The following is a 19,171-nucleotide window of genomic DNA, read 5'->3' on the forward strand; positions in this document are numbered from 1 at the left end:
AAAAAAACTACAAGCGCGGGCTTTCGACGGAAGTAAAATAAGCGTCCCCATTGTAGCGCACGTGGCTTGATCTTATGCGGCGAGGTCCGCGACTGACCTTCACGCAATTGTGCTGATGCCGCTGCACGTCCAAGAGTATCACTGAGTAGCATCTGGACCCGACTTATGGCGAGCATGGACGAGGCGGCAGAGCTGGCATTGCTGGTGAGAGGGGCTTGTTGAAGTCTTGGAAGAGTCGCTGATTGGTCCTCAGGACCAGCACTTACTGAAAACGAACAATCTGAGTCAGCGCATGACGAGTGAGCGAACGGTCTTTCGGCATGCAGGTTATTGACAATTCGACCCAGCGATCCTTTCGCAACTGGACACGCGATTGTCAAGACTAGACAAGGCAATTGCGCCGCTAGGTATCCAGCCCTTGTCCAGGAAAGCGGCGAGCGAGTCTACCGTCTATGACTGAGCTGGCGGCTGACTCACTCTCTGTCTAGACATTGATGCAGCCCTTGGTATCCTATCTCCCCCCAAGCCTTCTCAGCCTCCTCTACCATCCTCCTCGTCCGTAAGGTCCTTACCACAGGCATCTAGCTCTCGAAGTATCAATGAGCAATCGCGGGCGTCACCGGCTGTTCAAGGCTACACCCTCGATGCTCCCTCATCTTCACGAGCCGGACCAAGCTCGATACGAAGTCCCACGCCGACTGCTGATGAGTCGGCTATCTTGACCCGCGGACCTGATATCATGTCGCTTGGTGAATACTTCTCTGCCCTCGCTAGTGTCATCAGGGATCTCGAAACAATCTGGAAACAGGTTCAAGAGGGTCGTGGCGGTTCTCGTGAAGCCGGAATCAAGGATTTAGCAAGTTCGATCCGTGCAAGCGCGTTGAGATACTTATAGTGCTGCTTTAGTCGAGACTGGTTGAAGTCGGCTTTCAGGGACTAGTCCAGCTTTTCATCAAACAATCGAGAGAGGGTCAAGGGCGAATGTTCGAACCCGACTCGATTCTGCAAAATGGTTCGTTGGTGTGCCTCAATTGCATACTCACTCGTCACAGGTCCGCCAACTCCGCCCAATTTCTTCTCAGCGCTCAGTACTGTCCTTCCTCTATCTGCTAAGATGAATGAGCTGGTATTTCCCTCTGATCCGACGCCAAAGACCGAATCGATAATCATGCCCCTCTGGGAAGAAGCCATTTCTGGGTTTGCAAATCTCAGGGGCGACTGGATATGCCGCTCGTTTGGTGGCTCGCTCGCACATGTGGACGAGATTGACGAAGGTGGAATCTGGGAATCCTCAAGAGGTCAGGAGAAAGTGAAAGGCCTTGTGAATCTCTGGCAGGTACTGACATCGGTCATGGAGGTGAGATCTCCACCCTTGCCTTCTATTGACGTTCTAGGCCGAGACACTATTGATCACTACCTTATTTCCGAGACAACCTCCACCCAACCTCCTGCCTCTGGCTCTCGCTCATCCTCTGAACCTCGTCAACACTGCCATGCAGCCGACAATCAACACCATCAAACGATCATTGTCCACCCATACTTTCGTCGCTTTGGACTTGTATCAATCCTTGTTATCGGTGCGCGAACAATGGGACAAGGCTCTTCGGAAATGCTTGTCTATGACCGATGCGGCTGGATCCTCAATCGAGGAGGTCTTGGACCTTCAAAATGCTTTGGCAGGAGCGATATCGAATCTCCGCTCCCTCGTCTCTCGGTCTTTCCCCGAGCTCCTCGTTGATATGAGAACGAACAGTTCTGGTGGCAACACTTCCGCCATTAGTGAGACAACCTATTCAATCTTGTCATATTTGGAAGCGCTGCCGACGTACGAGAAGACAGTGGAAGGGATTCTGAGTCGTAGTCAGAGTGAGAGGAGTTGGTTGATGGGAGCAAAGGATACCCCGAGTCCGGCGCGTTCAGCAGCGGAGGAGGGCGGCATCGTGAATCTCTACGTTGGTGAGCAATTCAAGTTGCATAGCAGGCACAGCTCATCCGTCACTCAGCGGACGTCATTGGTACTCTCTTGATCAACATTGAGAGTCGGGCCAAAGTCATGCGGAAGCCGATAGGTTACAGCTTTTCGCTGAATAATTGTTGGTGCAACCGTGCGATAGCTTTTGACAATTACAGTGTCTCACATTCGGAATACTACTTCATCTTTCAACTCGGACATTATTGGACCGAGTGCAGAGGACATGTTGAACAAATCGTTTCGCACTGCCAAGACGTGAGATAGCGGGCACAAGGTCCAGTCGACTTGCTGATGCGGTCGCAGACTGTATCTTTCAGAGTGGCAGAACCTCGTAGCTCTGCTGAGCTCTTCTCACACGCCGCGATTCGGTGCCAACCCCTTGGCATCGTCAGAACGCACCCATCTGAAAGAGGGGGCGACGGCATTTTTTGACCGCCTTGCGGAGCTGGAGAGATCTTGCACTGAGAATCCGCTCAATCGGCAAGATCCCGATATGAGAGATCGTCTGGGAAAGGAAGTGGAGGAGATCGTACTCCAAGGTTACCGTCCGTACTGGACAAAAGCACAGGGCAAAGGTTTGGAAAAATGTGAGCTCAGCCTTTTCCACCCCATCCCACGATGGCTCATATCTCTGCAGATTTCAAGGGCACGCCGGAAGAGATTGGTCGCAGAGTCAGACAGCTCTTCCGTTGATACTATCTTGACGATATATGCCATTCTGTCATTGCTCTCTCAAAGCCTGAACGAAGCGTCGCTGAACTCGTCAGCATGTACAGACCAGGATCACTTACCAAGGTCTCCTGCAACATGGCCACACTGGGAGCGTCTTGGGAATTGTCGATCTGCGGGCAATAGAGCTGAGACCGAGATGCGATGAGCTGTTATAGGCACACTGAAAAATAGACTCACCTGGTAAAATCGGCCGGACGTATTTGCACCAGAGTCCTGCGGGACAGTCTTCACTGCTTGATTCTCCCTTAAGTTAGTGACGGAAGATCTGGCGACTCCGCACGATTCTTCACGGTGCGCCTGACCCGCTTTACTCGCTTGATTAGCGGCCTCTGCCATGTCTTTGAGCACGAAAAGACCCTATGTGGTCATGGCTGTCTACGGATAATTTTCGCAGAGATCGTTGGTGACCGCCAGTCTCGAGTTTACCGTTCACATTGGGACAATCCAGTGTCCCGAGACCTCAAAGGAAAGGTGAAAGGAGGTCAGTGGGTAGTAGAATCCTTTGGTATAGCATGAACATTGATAAGTGGAATAGACTACAGAACTCATCGTATACAGTGCGACTTGACTGATACTGCTTCTGCGTACTAGAAAGACAAGGGGAGATCTCGCCACACTCATGGCACAAACACAGTCTTTGCGATCTTGTTCTGCTCGAACAGTGTATAGTACTGATACAGTGTCAGCCGGAAGCTATACACCAGTTCATTGTATCTCACCTCTTGCGCTTGATCCAGGCTGACCTTGTGCTCGATGAATGTTGAGAAGAGCTCCTGATTCTGCCTCAAGATCTCGAGGGCGTACGGATAATATGTGCGCACAGAGCATCGGCCGAATTGTAGCCTCAAGCTGACAAGATCTAAGCCTCTTCTCCTTGTTCGACTGAACTCTCCGGCACTCACTTTTTGTCATACAGCATCTCTCCGTCAAGCCCAATCTCCCTAGAGTGAACCCCACAGCTGCTGATAACGCCACATGGTCTCGCCAGCTTCATTGCCGTCACCATGGCTGAAGGATGGCCGACCACCTCCAGAACTGCATCGGCTCCTTGACCATCTGTACGCTTGCTCAGCTCCTCTTCAAGATCCGCCAAGGGCAGCGCGATGGCTCCATGTCGCTTTGCGGCTTCCAACCGGGGAATGTACAGATCAGTCGCAAAAACTGTCTCATACATGGTTGTGGCGGATGTTATTGCGCAGAGTCCGACCTGATACAGTGTCAGTTCCGCTCTGTCGAGTACAGAACACGTGCACCTACTGGTCCACAACCAATGACTACAGCTACTCCTTTCGTTTCTATCTTGCCTTGACTCAAACTGGCCATGCCTGATGATGGCAGGAGCGAGGGGACAGGTGGAACACCACTAAGCATGCGAGCGTTCATAGCAACGCTGAACCCCGTCGGTAAGATATCCGCCATCAGCAGCATGAGCTCGGCAGGGATGTCATCCGGTACGGGGAATAAGGTAGAATCTGCCAGGGGTAGTCGAAAGTATTCCGCTTGCGCGCCGGCGATACTTGGTTGCCCAGGAACCGTCCCAATCGGACATCTAGCTGTCCATCCAGCCTGGCAGTTGGAGCATTCCCCTGATTGGCAGGCCATTAGCGCTGATCTCCCGAATCCCGCCGAATGTCAGAACACCTACCGCAGCTGGTGCAGAAAGAAGACAAGACTTTGTCCCCTATCTTGAACTTTTTGACTGCCGAACCTGTCTCGACGATCTCGCCAACTACCTCGTGACCCATCACGAATCCATATGGCTCTTCTCCGCGATACTGATGTAAGTCGGAACCTGGTGTCACGCCTCAAGTCAGGTATCGTATCCACATGTTCAACTTTGGCTTACCACACAGACCAGCCAAGGAGACTTTGATAATGACATCCCTAGGGTCACGAATCTCGGGCGCTGGGACCTCTTCAGTGTTAACTTTGAGCCTTCCTCTTAAGACGACAGCTTTCATTGTCTTGGGCACAGCCATCCTGCAGCGAGTAACGTCTCAAGTGATCTACAATATTGCATCTGAATTTCCGAATGTTCATCTCCATCGGATTCACCCGAAATTCCGATGGTACCGGGTCCGTAGACCTGGACGGGCGATTCAGCTCCGCATGCTGTCTCATCCCTCAGAGGAGCATAAGCCTGGGGCGGCGGCCTTTAGTAAGGCTTGCAAAGTACCCGCAGTCCCAAGAGAAAACAGAGTCGTACACTCATTGTGCACATCTTATAGCAAAATAATGTTAAGCTCCAGCAATTCGAAAAAAAGACCGTATTGGCTTGTGATTCGATGGGGTCGCTCGGATGGACCATCTCCAACAAGTGATCGAGAACAAATGAGATCCGATGTTGCATCAGTTGGGACATGGACACGCAGCGCCTCCCCCGATTGCCCCGACACGAAGCCCTTTCACAACCCATCATTACTTTGGACGCGTCTGATTTATTTCCCAGGCAGTGACGGCTCAATCACTTGTGATTCATAGTGTGAGCGCGCAGAGAACATTTGCTGTTGAAACACAAGCACAACACATCTCTGAATCCGGGAGATTCACGTTGACTTTACATAGAATGTCCTCGCCGGACATGTGCGATGTTCATTGTGTATTTTTGCTTTTGACCCAAACAACACGACACGAAAGGGATGACGCCGACGCCACGCGCATTCGCACGTTGGGAGAATGAACGCCTCTCAGATGACACTCCAGACAGGTCTGTTGCTGGCTCTGAATGTGTTGCAGCAATGTTAAGCATATCTTGGGCGTTGTTTGCAGGCACATTGAAGACACTGAGGGGCAGCCATTCACTGACCGACAGGCAAGCTTGGCAGGTCTTCCTTTAAATGAAAGGATCTTGTTCTCGTTTGTATCCTTCACTGACCCCAAGATCTCACCCCGCTTTCTCCATCGCAAGGCCTGAACTTCATTCGAGCAAGATGGCACCGCGAGCTTCTAGCTGGCCGACCCACAAGAAAACAAAGTCGAACATGCGAAGCAACGAGTGGGACGAGTGGGACGACATGAGTGGTATCGAGATGGGCAAAGAAATGGGTCGGTCTACACTTCGTCGTCGGCCTTGGGTGCCCCTTCGAGGAGGATCTACGATGTCATCAGCCAACGTCCTGCGGAAAGCAGGATGGATTATCTTTGGCTTAGTCCTGACGCTATTGCTCCTGCTGCCTACGAGCCGAGTGAGTGAGCCTGTGAGACCAAGCTGATCGTGACCCACAGGATCTGGATGCCTATCGAGTGTCCCGAAAGCTTTACAGTGACTATCCCGAGTCCGAGGACTCCAGAATGCCAAATATCATCATCGATTTCTCTATCAGCGAAACAGGCGGCACGGCAGATAATAGTTGGCCGGCGGAGGAGGGTGCCTCGAAGACAAACGACCCGCAGGACTTGCCTCCGTCAAATGAGCTCGTCACCTTCGTCAGTCAAGTTGAACCGACTGGACACTCGAAATCCAGCTACTCCGACAGCGAAGACCGTCTACGTGCATGGCTGCAAGCACCTGGCTCTAGGAGCGAAGCTGAGCTCGATCGATACAAAGTCTGGAATCTCGAGGTCGGTTAGCACAAGCTTCACGTTTTATGGTCACTGACTTCGATGATCTAGCAATGCGGAGCGATCGAACTTCAGGAGAAGCCAATGTCTGGCAGTAGACGACCCAGAGAGTTGGAACATACTGTCGTCGAGCAGCGTCGGAAACAACTGATTGACCACATCGACGATGCCTACGGTGAAGGTCTGGTAGAGATGTCGGGCAGCGGCCGAGGTATCATCATGGTCGCAAGCGATGAGCACGATATTGGTCGCGCCAAGCAAATCGTTGAGCTGTTAAGAGATCACAGCAGCTCGCTGTCGGTTGAGATTGTGAGACGCCTCCCTACATCTTCCTGCAGAGATTGACGGATTTCTAAGTGGTGTTCTGATCTGGATCGACCAGATTCCGAGGACCCAATTCATCAGCAATTGAGAGAATTGGACGCGATCATTCTTCCAATCCAGGGATCGAAGAAGATAGCCGGCAGAGACCGGTCGCATGTTATCAAAGCAGCTGCTATCATCCAGTCGAAGTGGCAGGAGGTTCTCTACCTTGTGAGTTGCCCGAGAGGCTGCTCCGAATAAAGCTGACTCTTGCTAGGACTTGACTTCCGTGCCTGTACGTGATCCAGAATACATGTTCGAAGCGCCAAACTACAAACGTCTCGGCTTTTGGGCCGGCCCAAGGCAGTGGAAGACTTCTGCATCTAACCCGATATGGTCTGTCATCGGAGAACAGTGTCGGAATGAATGGGAGATGGATACATCGCAATTCTTCATTGATAAATCGAAGCATATGGACACCATCGTATTAGCGGAGGCAATGCTTGAGCACGATGATTTTGTGAGATACTTCTTCTCTTGAGTTTTCGCCAGCTGAAGCTTGGGCAGTGGGCCCAATTCTCTGACGATCCAACCGACGCCATGCGCTGGGCATTATTGGCTTTGAGGAAGCCGTGGGCTGTTCCTGGACGATGGATTGGAGTCGTCTCAGCCAAGCCCGAAATTGAGAGTGGCGCGAGTTGCGGAATCACAACACTGCAGTATGATTCGTGGGGACAGCCATTGTTCCTGCGTCTGGACGCCGGGTTCAATGGCGATCTGTCTGCCGCTCGAACAAGACAGGTTCCTCTGCGCATGGATGAGCTTCTCGGAGATGTCGATTCTGACATGCTCCTGGATGTAGATGATTTTCGGAGAGGCAGGGCCTTGGGCAATGATGCGACGAAGTCCGCATCAGTGGGAGAGCTCAACGTCGGAGTGATGCGCGACGCTAATGAGAAGTGGTGAGCACTCGCTGCGTTGTAATTTGAGCTGACATGGCATAGCTTTGACCTGATCCTCCTGAACAGCCCAATCGCCAACCAAGAAATCAGCGCAAACCGCGATTCTATGGTTGACGATGCAGAAGAGATAGACGATGAGGCTAGCGGAAGCTGGCGCTCCATGTCTGGCTCAACTTCCTTCGAGGTCAGTCCACCTCATTCGTCACTTGAGCAGCGCCTGATGGTAGTACCTACAGACCGAAGAGTGGGACGACGACATGTTCTTGAAGGGTTTGAGCAAGAAGCTTCGGGACACGGGATTCTAGGTTCGACTGTTCGAGCGTGATGTGAAAGGGACATACCTATATACCTTGTATCCATAGCGGGCAAAAATGTACATCTCATGTCTTGTTCTAACATCTTACCCACGCCTGGCGTGACACATACAGGAAATCTCATGGCCAAACGCCACTCGCCACTTTCCCTTGACGTGACCTGCTCAAGACATTGTGGATTCTCATCTGCACACTTGATCGTGTTTGACAGATCCTCGCAGCGATATGGAAAACATCACCTGGTAAGCAGATCTTCTCACAGCATCCATTTCGCTGACGATCATTCAAAGGGACTAGTGAGTCACTGATCGTCCCCTGGGAAGTGGAATCATTGATTTTCCCCAAAGCATCCTCAAATACATCATTGTTGGCGACAGTGCTGTTGGAAAGTCTTCCATCCTAGTTCGACTGACAGATGATCGTTTCGCGACTACTGAGCCGACTCTGGGAGTTGAATTCGGCTCGAGGATATTGACGGTGGGAGATGAAGGCAAGAAGGTCAAGGTGCAATGTGAGAGTGTCTTTACTCCTTGTTTTGAGACCATTGACTGACATCCTCAGGCTGGGACACGGCTGGAACTGAGAGTTTTCGGTCAATAACTCGGAGCTACTTTCGAGGAGCTGCTGGAGCACTGCTGGTCTATGACGTGACAAGACGAGATTGTGAGTCATCTCATGCCGAAGCCGGATGAGCCCTGAAATCCTGACAAGCGTTCGAGCACGTCACGTCCTGGTTGAATGATTTGAGAGAGTTCGCCGATGACAATGTAACCATTATTCGTGAGACTCGCAGACCGGCTGTCGCATATCTGACCGATGCCCAGTGGTGGCCAATAAAACGGACCTATGTACCTTGATACCACCAGCAACTTCGAAATCTGCTACATCATCTCCCATCCCCAAATCCTCACCTCAGATCGCTCAGGAGCCCGAGTCGACTGTCGGCGAGACCTCCCGAAAGGTGTCCATGCGCATAAGGACAGTCTCGACAGCAGAGGGAGCGGCGTTCGCCAAGCAGCATGGTTTAATGTACGTCGAAACGAGTGCGAAGCAAGGATGGGGAGTCTTGGACGCTTTTGAAAGCTCCGCTAGAGAGGTTCTGAGACGCTTGAACGAGGATGAGCTGAAAAGGAGAAAGGTGCGCTGTTCACTCCAGACAAGTGTGCTAAGGACGCTCAGCCCAAAGGCGTCAAGCTCGATAAGCAGCAGTCGAAGTCGGGATCGTGCTGCTGAGTCTCTTCGACAGTCCCGCTGCGGCGAACTAGACCTTCGCGTATAACACAGTCGAGCTCGCTTCCAAGGCTTCATCCTCAGAGCCAAGGCTCTCTCTCTCTATGCCTTTCCATGGAGGGTGTTGTCCAACGATACTCAGATCACACGACATTCTGGTCTGGCAACATCCACGAGAGAAACAGATATCTGAGCTTCAAAGACCCGCTTAGCACAAATGGCTGTTCCGATTTCACAGGGGGTTAGGAGAACCCTTTCGGCAAGGGTGGTTTGGTACCTGCATCGAATCTCGCATGCATGTTGACAAGAAATTTGCGAGTAATGTATGCTTGACTTATTATGACTTGTTCACAGCCCGCTCTTCTCCCTCCTCCCCCTCAGCCTCTTCCACGGCTTGATCCGCAGCGCCCTCTTCTGCTGCCTCCTCATCCGCGGCATCCTCGTCCTTGTTATCCTTGAGCGGAGCAAACGTGCAAATATCCTCCCCGAAGGTGCGAAGAGATAGCATGCTGGAAGATGTCAGCTATTATCGCACTATCGGACTTGCCTCTTCTCCTTCTTATCGATGAGAAGTGCCATCGAGGTGTTCGCCTTCCAGACGGGCATTATCAGGGGCATGGACAGACTATGCGACAGTGAGCATGAATCTCTGACAGCAACGATAGACTCACTGTCCCTCAGCCTCGTCACCTGGCATGAATCGAACGATCGTGTTTCCTAGAGGAATCTCATTCATCCATTTCTGAGAAGCTTCACTGAACTTGACAATCTGATGGTCCCCGTTAGTGTCAAGTGTACACATATGACAGGTGATACGCACGGGGGGATATTGCTCCTCGATGAGCATTCTGAGGGTCGCAACATCCGTGTCAATTATTTTATCGTCGCCGAGGTAAGGAACAGCCTCTAGGATGCTCTCGGAAGGGATTCGCCATTTGCAGTAGAACTCTGCACGTTGCGCAGAGTCTTGCCTGACGAACCCTCGCATGCCGGCTGAAATCAAGCGCATGCGAGAAAAGTCATTGTTCTGGACGATTCTCTGAGCACATAGGGTCAGCGTGCATGGACATTGTGCTCGGACTAGGCTGACCTTGACGATGTCGTTCGTTAAGTAAAGAACCCTGACAGGATCGCCGTACTCGTTGCGGACCAAGAAATTGTCTTTCGGAAACTCCTCTTTCAAGGCAAAATAATTTCTGTGTGACGGATGATTGAGCATCGAAGCCTGACATTGAAGCGACTTACGCTATGCTCTTGATCTCTGCGTGGTCCGGGTCAACGTAAGAGAACGGTTCCTCTCTGAAGCCAATGTCCCGCTTCTGCCTCTTGGACTGTGCCTGCGATTTGCTTCCTGAGGCTTCTGGTTCGGATTTTGATCGCTTGCTGGACCCTTCTTCAATGGACGGAGATCCTGCTCGTTTGGCAGAAGTAGACGTGCCAGTCTCATCTGCCACAACCACATCATCCAGAGGAGGCGGTACTGAGAGCTCGACATTGGCAGGCTCAGTCTCTGCGGCACCAATCTTCTCGATGACACAGACGAAGAAACCACCAGTGTCCTGATCGTGAGGCACCAATCGCAGGCTGCAAAGGGCTCAGCATAATGTGCTTCGAAGGATACGCACGCATGTTCCAAGCCAAGCTCTTCAGCATTGGCAGGTGGCCATAGAGTTGACGACCATGAGCGGGTTTTCTCTCGGTCGGACTCCGGCAGATCCTTCACATAAGACTCGTATGCCTCGAAAGAATCCTGCCAAACAATCTGCTTCTCTGCCCCCGAAGTTTGTGTGGCGACTTTCCAAGATGAGAGACCTGGCCTTCTCTTCAGGTTGGGAAGCAAACCGGAAGCGTCTACGATGGAGAATTGGCCTGCGAAGGATGTCAGAAGCTATTGAGCTTATCACTGGTTGTAGAGCCTCGCCTTTATTGGTATTCAGAGCAGCGGCAACCACAGCCTCGTTCTCCACAGGGTTGAATGAGCACGTAGAATAGACCAGACGACCGCCTGGTTTCATCAGGGACATGGCACGCAGCAAGATCCGCAGCTGAAGCCTGATCAAGTCAGGGATGGGGCATACTCGCCTGCATTACTCACGAGTGCAAAGAGTTGCCATCGTTGCAGCCCCATTTGCCCCAGATCTCCAGGTTTTTTCGTAGTGTTCCGTCACCGCTACATCTGCAAGGGATCAGGCCGAGGAGGGCAAAAGGTAGCTCACGGGACATCGGCTAAAATTCTATCGAACCGCAGAGTCTCTCCGTTTCCCAAACTCATGGTTGGGATTATACCTACGATGCGTGAGAGAAGTTCTAGCGAATTGAAAGGAGCACTGACTGGCGTCCAGATTGGTCACAATCAATCCTTTGCTCGGCATCCGACCAGTTTGGTGAACCAGCATAAAGGTTCTCTTATGATCGGCATCGTTGGCGATTAGGAGACCGGGAGAGTTCGTATGATGAGGATTTAAGGCTTCGATGATCTGAGCCGTCTACGAGGATGATTAGCCTACGACATTCTCTTTCATGATCAAAGCTCACCTTCGAGCCCGGAGCAGCGCACATATCCAGACACTGCGAAGGCTTTAGCTAGTTTAACAGATGACCGTAGCCAAACTCACGGCGTGATGAGGCTTGACCTCCATCAGAAGGGGTGGTATCATCGAGACGGCCTCTTGCCTGCTCAGATTTCCCTATAGAGGTCAGCCTACAAATACTGGCTTTCAGATCAGCTGGCTCACTACTTCCGTCTCGCCAACCAAGAATCGTTGGAATCGCTTAAATGGCTCGGATTTACGGATGACTCGTTTGGGTGCATCAACTTGCCAAGCCATCGAGCCGGGGAACCTGGTTCTATATCAGTGGAGCTCATTGTGCGAACGTTGAGGGGAAAGCAAGCGACTTACCATGGGATTTGGAAAGGTGGATCGAACTTTTTGCCATCGAGTTCGACATTCTGCATCTCAGGAAGGAACCGGGTTTTGATCATGTCATTGATGACCGATGCGTGGCTTTGCGCCATCAGCATACTTGACAGATCAGTTCATTCTATATGCTGCTCACGCTCTTGACTCGGTGATCCGAAACGTCGTTGGCAGATCATTCTTCAAGCTTTCCAAGAACGGTGTCCACTCTTCCTCGGATAATATGCCTTGGCCCTGATTCGCGTCAGCATGGCTACGCGGGTGATTTGAATCTCCTGACTTTGTAGTACTCTTCGAACAGCTTGTTCGTCCGCTCGCTGACGGGAAAGTCGTTCCAGCTGCCTTGCCCATTTCGATTTCTAAACGGCTTGCTCTGCAAATTGATCAGCTTTGATGTCGCCTGTCACAGATCGCTGACTTCACCCTTCCCGGTTTGGCATTCTTCTTCCTAGACATGGTCTGTATGTCACTTTTCTGCTGTCTTCGACCTCCAACTATGCCCGGACTCTGGGTCGACTATCTGTGTGAGGTGTGACAATGATATACACTTAAGTGGTTGTTCAACTTTTGAACTTTTGAGACCCCACAATTGAGTATTACGTAAAGAGTCTGACCTGTCGCGACTTGCTTTCGCAATGTTCAAAGTCTCTTGATTTTGCACTCCATGCTAAATGCTCGACATGACAGAGGTCATAAATCTCATCAGTGATGAGGAAGCTGAAGCGGAAAGTCGTATAGCAACTTCGAATCGCTCGGCTGCGCCCGAATTGGAGTCCCGAAGCGACGTAGCTCATGACAGGTCTCGAGTAGGCGGGATCTCAGGCCGTGAAGACCTCAGAGCGGCATTGACAAGGCTAGATGCAGAGGTATGACACCCACAGCCTACGATTGACTGACCACATCTTCAGATAAAATCCGTGCAAGAGCAACTCCATCCTCTCTGGCAGCTCCATGCGTCGCTCTTGTCCGAGCGCAGACAATTGGAGTCACAACTCTCCAACTTATCCCATTCGAACATCAGCTCCAGTAGCAAGAGCAATGACCATGGCAAAGATGGAATCATCGATTACCAGAAATCTGATCAGCCTTGGTCGGATACAGTTCAGGGCGTCCTCCAATCCAGGTTTGGACTTTCCACGTTCCGCCTGTGTCAAGAAGGAGTCATAAATGCGGCAATCGATGGTCGTGACATTGTCTGCGTAATGCCGACGGGAGGAGGGAAGAGCTTGACATACCAGCTTCCCGCTGTGATTGGGAGCAAAGGCCTGACGGTCGTCATCAGTCCACTATTAGCGCTCATCTGGGACCAAGTTCGGGCTCTCAAGGAACTGGGTATAGAGAGTGCAGTGGGTATATTTTGACGATTGTACAGATGACCAGGACTAAGACGCACTCAGATGCTGATTGGGTCCACTAGCAAGGAAGAGCAGAATGCGATCTACAAGCGGATCGAGGGATCTCATGATGGTGCAAGAGAGCTGAAGGTGAGGAATCTGCATTGTTCCCGTGAGGAAGGCCGAATGACAAGTTGTAGCTGGTTTATGTCACGGTAGATCTAGTTGTCAATATGGCACTACCGCAGATGTCTGATCCTCAATAGCCTGAAAAGATCGCCAAGTCCAAGCGACTCAAATCGGTATTAGAAAAGGCGAATGCGGGAGGCAGACTGAGTGGGTCTTCCGGCTCGAATCCGCTTAGCTGTACTGACTGCAATTGACAGAACGCTTTGTCATTGGTGAATGACAACCTGATATGACCGCTGAGGTGATGATAGACGAAGCGCATTGTTGCAGCCAGCTTGGTCATGGTCGGTGGTTCGCCACTACCAGGTAGGGAGCCCCGTTGCTGATGTGTGGCCAGACTTTCGTCCCGACTACCAAAGGCTAAACGTGCTCAAGACTCTGTTTCCCAGGGTCCCCATACAGGCTGTCGTCAGTCACAGTGACAGCAATCTGTGGACTCACACTATGCAGACCGCGACACTGAGCTCAAAGACACTGCCAGACCTTCTCAAGATCCTGCGACTGCCCCCCATCTGTGACGGGCGAGGTGAGCATATTCTCTCGGCGTGCCTGACGGGAACCAGCTGCCAACAAGACTGGTACCGTGTTCTTCTCCGCCCCTCTTTTCCGCTCAAATCTCCACTACCAAGTTCTGCCAAAACCGTCCAATGCAAAGGCTGCCATCGAGAAGATTGGCTCTTGGATTCAACTGCATCATCCGTGAGCAAAATCCCACTCCGCAAAGGCTAATGCTCAGGGGTGAGAGCGGCATCATCTACTGCTTCAGCAAGAAGGTAAGACGTTGCCTGTGCGTTCTGCTGATGTGTTACAGGATGCGGACACAGTTGCCGAATCCCTCAAAGAGTGGTCAAATGGCGAGATAAAGGTCAGTGTAATGAACCCACAGGTCTGAATTTGCTGCAGACTGGGGTGTATCATGCGGGTATCGAGGACTGGGAGAAGGAGAAAATTCATGTCAAGTGGCGAAAGGGTCGGATCAAGTGAGCCATGCGGGTCGTTCATTGGCGATCGTTGACTCTCTCTAGCTGTATTTGTGCAACGATTGCTTTCGGACTCGGCATTGACAAGGGAGATGTGCGGTATGTGATTCGTGAGTGACGTCGGCGCATTCCTGGCTGATGAACAACGCAGATCATTCTGTGAGTTTTAACATGCCTTCTCTTCTCATTCTTACAGCTGTCCAAATCTCTCGAGGGCTACTATCAAGAGACCGGCCGAGCCGGCCGCGACGGTCAAAAGAGTGATTGTGTTCTCTTCTATCGTGGGCAGGACGCTTCGAGATTGGCCACAATGGTCTACAGTGACGTTGATGGTCTCGGCAAATGTAAGTCTCATTTCAAAACACCCATTGACAAGCATACAGTGCAGGAGATGATCAAGTTTGCACAAGACCTGCTGACCTGCCGAAAGATTGCCTTTGCCAAAGTAGGCCTTAGAGTACAAGTACAGCGATTGACTCAGCGCAGTACTTCTCAGCAAGCTCGCACCTTTCGGCAGCGGCCTGGGATCATTCCGACACTCTAGGCGCTTCAGGAGGTACAGTATCGACGTGTGGTATCTGTGACAATTGTATTCGTGATCCTACATCGATCATCACCAAGGATGTCACCCTCGACGCCTGGAAATGCCTCAAAGTCCTTCAGAATGTCTCATCCAATGAAGGCAGGGTGACACTGGCGAATCTCGTAGAATTGGTTCGCGGACTGGGCGGAGGGGCATTTGGTACTATGAAGCAGGGCAAACGTGGCGCGCGCAAGTCTAGCGGAGAAAAGGCCAGCTTGGATTTAGAGTCTGTTGCTGGCGGCAAGGTGACGCTGTCGAAAGACGTGAGCCAGGACTAGAGACTCATGACCAGAAAATGACACGCCGTAGGACGTCGAGACTCTCCTTGTGCACCTTTCCACAATGGGTTATGTGTCTGAATGTGAGTCGCGAGAATCAGCTTCGCTAATCAATTAGACTTTGCGGGAACAGCATGTGAGCTCTTTGACTCTCTGGTCAACGATAAGTGACGCGAATCTTCCAGACTCTGTGAATGTCTATGTGCAACCTGGACCCAGGGCCATTCGGCTCACTCGATTGTCCGCAGAGGACGTCGAAGCTGGTCTTGCAGCCGAAATAGAGTGTACATTTCTGAATCTTAAAGCGAGGGTTGTCAAGCGCAAGGCGACGAGCAAAAAGGAAGGCAAGAAAACATTGGTGGATATTTCCGATAACGACGATAAGAATGAGAACGTTCCTCAGGACGAGGATGGCGGCCAAGGTCTGAATGATTCGAATGTCATCGACGACTTAGACGAAGTGTTTGATGATGACGACGACTGGGACAATGAGGGCTGGGAAGTGACCAAAGGTGCGGCAGGAGGTCGGCGACCTGACAAGAAGGCGAAGATGAAATGAAATCTACGATCATGTAGCCGTTTAGAGGACTAAGACAGCGAGACATGCATATAATGGCGTAGAATACCCGCGCCCAAATGACCAGATGAGACTCCCTAAGCTGCACGCCCAGCGTTTGGATCCTTGAACACTTTGAGAGCCTGGAGCTCCCCAACGACGCGATCCGACCTTTCACCTTCGTCCATCCTCTTCGAAATCTTCTTCGGCATGTACTTTTGCATTTCCTCGTCCTCCTCCAAATCCTCAGCTATACCTTGACATCCTACATCTTCACCTTCATGGCCATCGAATCTCGCCGTCTCGATACGCAATCCTTCCTCGTTGGCCAGATGAAGTAGGCAAATGAAGCAGAAGGAAGTAGAGATCTCGGACATCTTTTCGGATGGATATGTCGTTCTCAGGTCTTGAATGATGCCGTCAAACGTCTTTCCTTGTTCTGCACTCTTGGCAGGAGTAGTTGGTTGCATCTGGTCCAATTCAGTCTTGTTCCCTTCGCTGCACAACCGACTCACCGGCTCGTCCTCAGGTGAATCAGGCTGATCTTTCGGCAAGAGCGTCTTCAGACCGCTCCAAATATCATCCTTGAGTCTCTTCACATCCACTCGTTTTGCTTTTTTGGCATAGTTGACATTCTCGGGTCGACTCTTTCTTAGCCCCCCTTGAGTACCTTGCCAGAGGTCATCATCATCTCCATCGATCATCGGCGTGCCCATGTCAATTCCGTCGTCCGCAAAGCCGTCATCAACGTCGTCGTGGAAGAATTGGGATTCAAAGGGGATAGCCGCAGAATCACCTATACACGGATGTCAGCGGAGCTTTGTTTCGTCGCCCTGCTCGATACTGACCAGTATCCACATCGCCTTCTCCAATATCAATCCTGTCTGCAGCAGCTTGAGCCCAGAAGTTTTCGTCAATCTCTCCGTTAGGATCATCTGCATCGTCAGCGGCCGGCTTCATTTTTGCAGCTCACTCTCCAAACGCGTGCGATTCGCGTTCCGTCTCATACGAAGCTGGGGTCCGATCAGTTCCAAGATCCTTCTCGCCAACTGGACTCACCGCAAATTTGGGCTTGAGGAACAGACTCAGCAATTGGCGACTACTGAAATGCATGTCGTCGGGTAAGAGCCACTCTTCTCTGCGCGATTGGGCATCATTGATGGAGCTACGCTTATTTGACTTGCGACGACTTCGAGAGGAAGATGGGAGCAGAAGACTAGAAGATGATGCTGGAGCGAATAATGTCTTGGACGATGTCGCTTCAGACGATGGAGCCGAGAAATCGATGCTGAAAGGCGTCTTGGCGACTCTTGCGGCTCGAGTGGTCGTTGCTGCTGCATCTTGACCTCGTTTGGCAACACGCCGGAGCTTCCAATGCTCCGCGCCAGCCCATGCTTTGCCAAAGCCCTTGTCGAAGTAATCGAACATGCCTTCTTCGTCTCCATCTCCCATGAGCGCCATGACCAGTTCGCCTTGGCCTTGTCGACGTGGATCGAATGGACCGTGTTGATCGCCTGGACCAGCTAGACCAACGCCAATGCCACCAGCACCGCCGAATTCGTCTTCCCCGTGATCGCGGTCGAATCCGCCAACCGATTCTGCATCGTCGAATGCGCCTGGCAGACCTCCTCCCATGTCGAAGTCCTCGCCGCCAAAAAAGTCCTGAGCATCGCCCGTTGGCGCTGGAATGCCCCCAAAACCAGACATCGATGCTTGCTCGTCCCACGTGTCCTTCAAACCAAGGATCGAAGCGAGATCTGGCGTCTCTTCTGGATTTGCAGAAAACTTGAACGAACTCAGCGTATCGGAGATGTTGAGTTCCATTGCGCGGCCGACCTCGGGGATGTACGCTGAGTGTAAGCGACTTATGCAGAAACGTACTCACCTCTCAATTTTGTGAGGTCGACGTCCTCTGCGTCCTGGGCAGGGAGGGCCTCATCCTCCTCATTGTCAACACCTGCATCTCCAGCATCGAACACAACTCGACCCTTGCCGTCTACGCCCAAGTGGTTCATGAGGAGACCCATCGCCCCGCCTTCATCGAAATCAGCACTGGTCTTCTTGAACAGCGGGTCGACTGTGAATTCGAGATCAAATTTTTTAACCTGGAGGGCGGCGAACGTCTTGGCTAGGGTAGCCTCTGAGCGCGCGGTCTGAGCGGATGATGAGCAAGAGCCCAGATTGCCGGCGTAAGGACTCGCCTTCCTTGATTTTCTCGTCTCTACCCCTTCTTCATCCTCTTCTGCCTCCTCGGCCTCATCATCATCTGCGACTCCTCCTGACAGACTCAGTCTCGTCTACAGCCGCCCGACTCACCTCCACCGGCTAGACCGCTGAGCAACTTCCCCGTTTCTGTCGCCACGCTATCTACACGAGACGTCCAAATCTTGACACAACCGTCTAGAGTGCAGGAAGCCTTTTGGAAATTGATACCTGGAGTGACAGTGTGAGCAGGACCGGATGTCATATTGTCATCCACTCACTTTGATCTTCATCATTTCTGAGTAGTGTCAGATCAGCGAAGTAGTCGATAAGGGCGAAGTTCCAGGTGTTCGTGGCTGTGATTTTCTGCGCAGAGTCAGTGAGCTGGCAGGCGATTGCACCATGAACTTGCATTATCTGTCGCCAACTTCATCCACTCTTCAAAGTTGGTGTTCATGACCTCCATGCTGACGACAGGTGCTGCCGGAGTTACAGCACTAAGTCTCGCTCTTCGTTTTGAACTGGGTCCCGCGCTGTTTCCCAGAGCTGCCTGTTGCGCCTGTTGGGCTTGTACAGCGAGGGCTGAGATGACTCGACGTGTTGGTGCGCTCTTATCTCCTCCAGGCACGTTCCCATGTCCGAGCTCGCCAAAATGTGCAGATTTGCGCCTCGCAGCTTTCTCAGCTACATCGTCGTTCATCTTGCCAGCTCCGTGGTCATCCGTGTTGAGATTGGCAGATCGCGAAGGCTGCAACGGCGATGCAGTAATCGAGTCTACCGAAGCAACAGAAGATCTAGGATACGATTTCTTAAGGGCTGATTTCCGTCGGACTAGTGGTGCACTACCAGGTGATGCGGATGTGATAGGCGAGTCCATGAGGAATGGCTGTCAGACACGCATGGGAAGTTTGGGTAGTAAGACAGAAGAAAGATTGAGCGGATTTAAATGATGTTGACAGAGGCGTGTGTTGTTGGAGACGCGATCTGAACCTGAGACGATTACGTAAGTCAACATTGTTCCGAGGTCAATAACGTATGCATCGCCTGTGGACACTAC

General features: G+C 51.7%; 7 protein-coding genes across 7 annotated transcripts; 4 read left to right on the plus strand and 3 right to left on the minus strand.

The window, feature by feature from the left end:
• Window positions 1-174: 174 nt before the first annotated feature.
• BD324DRAFT_643419 (Cullin repeat-like-containing domain protein) lies at window positions 175-2,665 on the plus strand (the record flags this gene model as incomplete). The annotated part of the gene is made up of 11 exons (XM_022017544.1): window positions 175-204; window positions 254-299; window positions 348-437; window positions 489-856; window positions 907-1,012; window positions 1,053-1,357; window positions 1,395-1,956; window positions 2,004-2,093; window positions 2,131-2,227; window positions 2,276-2,559; window positions 2,610-2,665. The coding sequence occupies 11 exons, from the start codon at window positions 175-177 to the stop codon at window positions 2,663-2,665; spliced, it is 2,034 nt and encodes a 677-aa protein (XP_021868717.1).
• A 656-nt stretch (window positions 2,666-3,321) lies between these two features.
• BD324DRAFT_583634 (chaperonin 10-like protein) lies at window positions 3,322-4,683 on the minus strand (the record flags this gene model as incomplete). The annotated part of the gene is made up of 7 exons (XM_022013629.1): window positions 3,322-3,375; window positions 3,424-3,553; window positions 3,607-3,911; window positions 3,962-4,008; window positions 4,066-4,290; window positions 4,350-4,496; window positions 4,551-4,683. The coding sequence occupies 7 exons, from the start codon at window positions 4,681-4,683 to the stop codon at window positions 3,322-3,324; spliced, it is 1,041 nt and encodes a 346-aa protein (XP_021868718.1).
• A 951-nt stretch (window positions 4,684-5,634) lies between these two features.
• Window positions 5,635-7,835, plus strand: BD324DRAFT_610065 (mannosyltransferase putative-domain-containing protein; the record flags this gene model as incomplete). The annotated part of the gene is made up of 8 exons (XM_022014185.1): window positions 5,635-5,889; window positions 5,930-6,265; window positions 6,317-6,574; window positions 6,623-6,799; window positions 6,846-7,088; window positions 7,121-7,530; window positions 7,573-7,714; window positions 7,758-7,835. 8 exons carry the CDS (start codon window positions 5,635-5,637, stop codon window positions 7,833-7,835), a joined length of 1,899 nt encoding a protein of 632 aa, XP_021868719.1.
• An 86-nt stretch (window positions 7,836-7,921) lies between these two features.
• Window positions 7,922-9,343, plus strand: BD324DRAFT_151267 (GTPase). The gene is made up of 7 exons (XM_022012027.1): window positions 7,922-8,086; window positions 8,135-8,140; window positions 8,192-8,355; window positions 8,406-8,507; window positions 8,556-8,624; window positions 8,669-8,982; window positions 9,024-9,343. Exons 1-7 carry the CDS (start codon window positions 8,070-8,072, stop codon window positions 9,075-9,077), a joined length of 726 nt encoding a protein of 241 aa, XP_021868720.1. The 5' UTR covers window positions 7,922-8,069; the 3' UTR covers window positions 9,078-9,343.
• Window positions 9,282-12,536, minus strand: BD324DRAFT_151328 (S-adenosyl-L-methionine-dependent methyltransferase). The gene is made up of 18 exons (XM_022012028.1): window positions 12,416-12,536; window positions 12,273-12,365; window positions 12,132-12,226; window positions 11,975-12,079; window positions 11,810-11,915; window positions 11,690-11,761; window positions 11,610-11,642; window positions 11,407-11,560; window positions 11,291-11,360; window positions 11,170-11,250; window positions 10,996-11,126; window positions 10,700-10,943; window positions 10,320-10,658; window positions 10,165-10,270; window positions 9,895-10,113; window positions 9,746-9,843; window positions 9,622-9,699; window positions 9,282-9,583 (listed from the first exon to the last, which is right to left on the minus strand). Exons 1-18 carry the CDS (start codon window positions 12,446-12,448, stop codon window positions 9,412-9,414), a joined length of 2,229 nt encoding a protein of 742 aa, XP_021868721.1. The 5' UTR covers window positions 12,449-12,536; the 3' UTR covers window positions 9,282-9,411.
• Window positions 12,537-12,672: 136 nt separating this feature from the next.
• Window positions 12,673-15,915, plus strand: BD324DRAFT_653237 (P-loop containing nucleoside triphosphate hydrolase protein; the record flags this gene model as incomplete). The annotated part of the gene is made up of 20 exons (XM_022018634.1): window positions 12,673-12,858; window positions 12,901-13,338; window positions 13,390-13,476; window positions 13,593-13,662; window positions 13,713-13,727; window positions 13,767-13,799; window positions 13,853-13,923; window positions 13,966-14,041; window positions 14,079-14,214; window positions 14,252-14,288; window positions 14,327-14,380; window positions 14,419-14,495; window positions 14,541-14,605; window positions 14,647-14,654; window positions 14,692-14,839; window positions 14,879-14,940; window positions 14,982-15,341; window positions 15,388-15,439; window positions 15,475-15,492; window positions 15,542-15,915. The coding sequence occupies 20 exons, from the start codon at window positions 12,673-12,675 to the stop codon at window positions 15,913-15,915; spliced, it is 2,367 nt and encodes a 788-aa protein (XP_021868722.1).
• Window positions 15,916-15,977: 62 nt separating this feature from the next.
• BD324DRAFT_636014 (condensin complex subunit 2/barren) lies at window positions 15,978-19,071 on the minus strand. Its single transcript, XM_022016853.1, has 10 exons — window positions 18,527-19,071; window positions 18,396-18,480; window positions 18,229-18,345; window positions 18,114-18,190; window positions 17,798-18,065; window positions 16,972-17,762; window positions 16,886-16,925; window positions 16,761-16,847; window positions 16,428-16,708; window positions 15,978-16,382 (listed from the first exon to the last, which is right to left on the minus strand). Exons 1-10 carry the CDS (start codon window positions 18,989-18,991, stop codon window positions 16,011-16,013), a joined length of 2,583 nt encoding a protein of 860 aa, XP_021868723.1. The 5' UTR covers window positions 18,992-19,071; the 3' UTR covers window positions 15,978-16,010.
• Between the last annotated feature and the right edge of the window lie 100 nt (window positions 19,072-19,171).

The sequence above is a fragment of the Kockovaella imperatae genome, assembly GCF_002102565.1.
Source record: "Kockovaella imperatae strain NRRL Y-17943 chromosome Unknown BD324scaffold_14, whole genome shotgun sequence".
Lineage (NCBI taxonomy): Eukaryota > Fungi > Basidiomycota > Tremellomycetes > Tremellales > Cuniculitremaceae > Kockovaella > Kockovaella imperatae.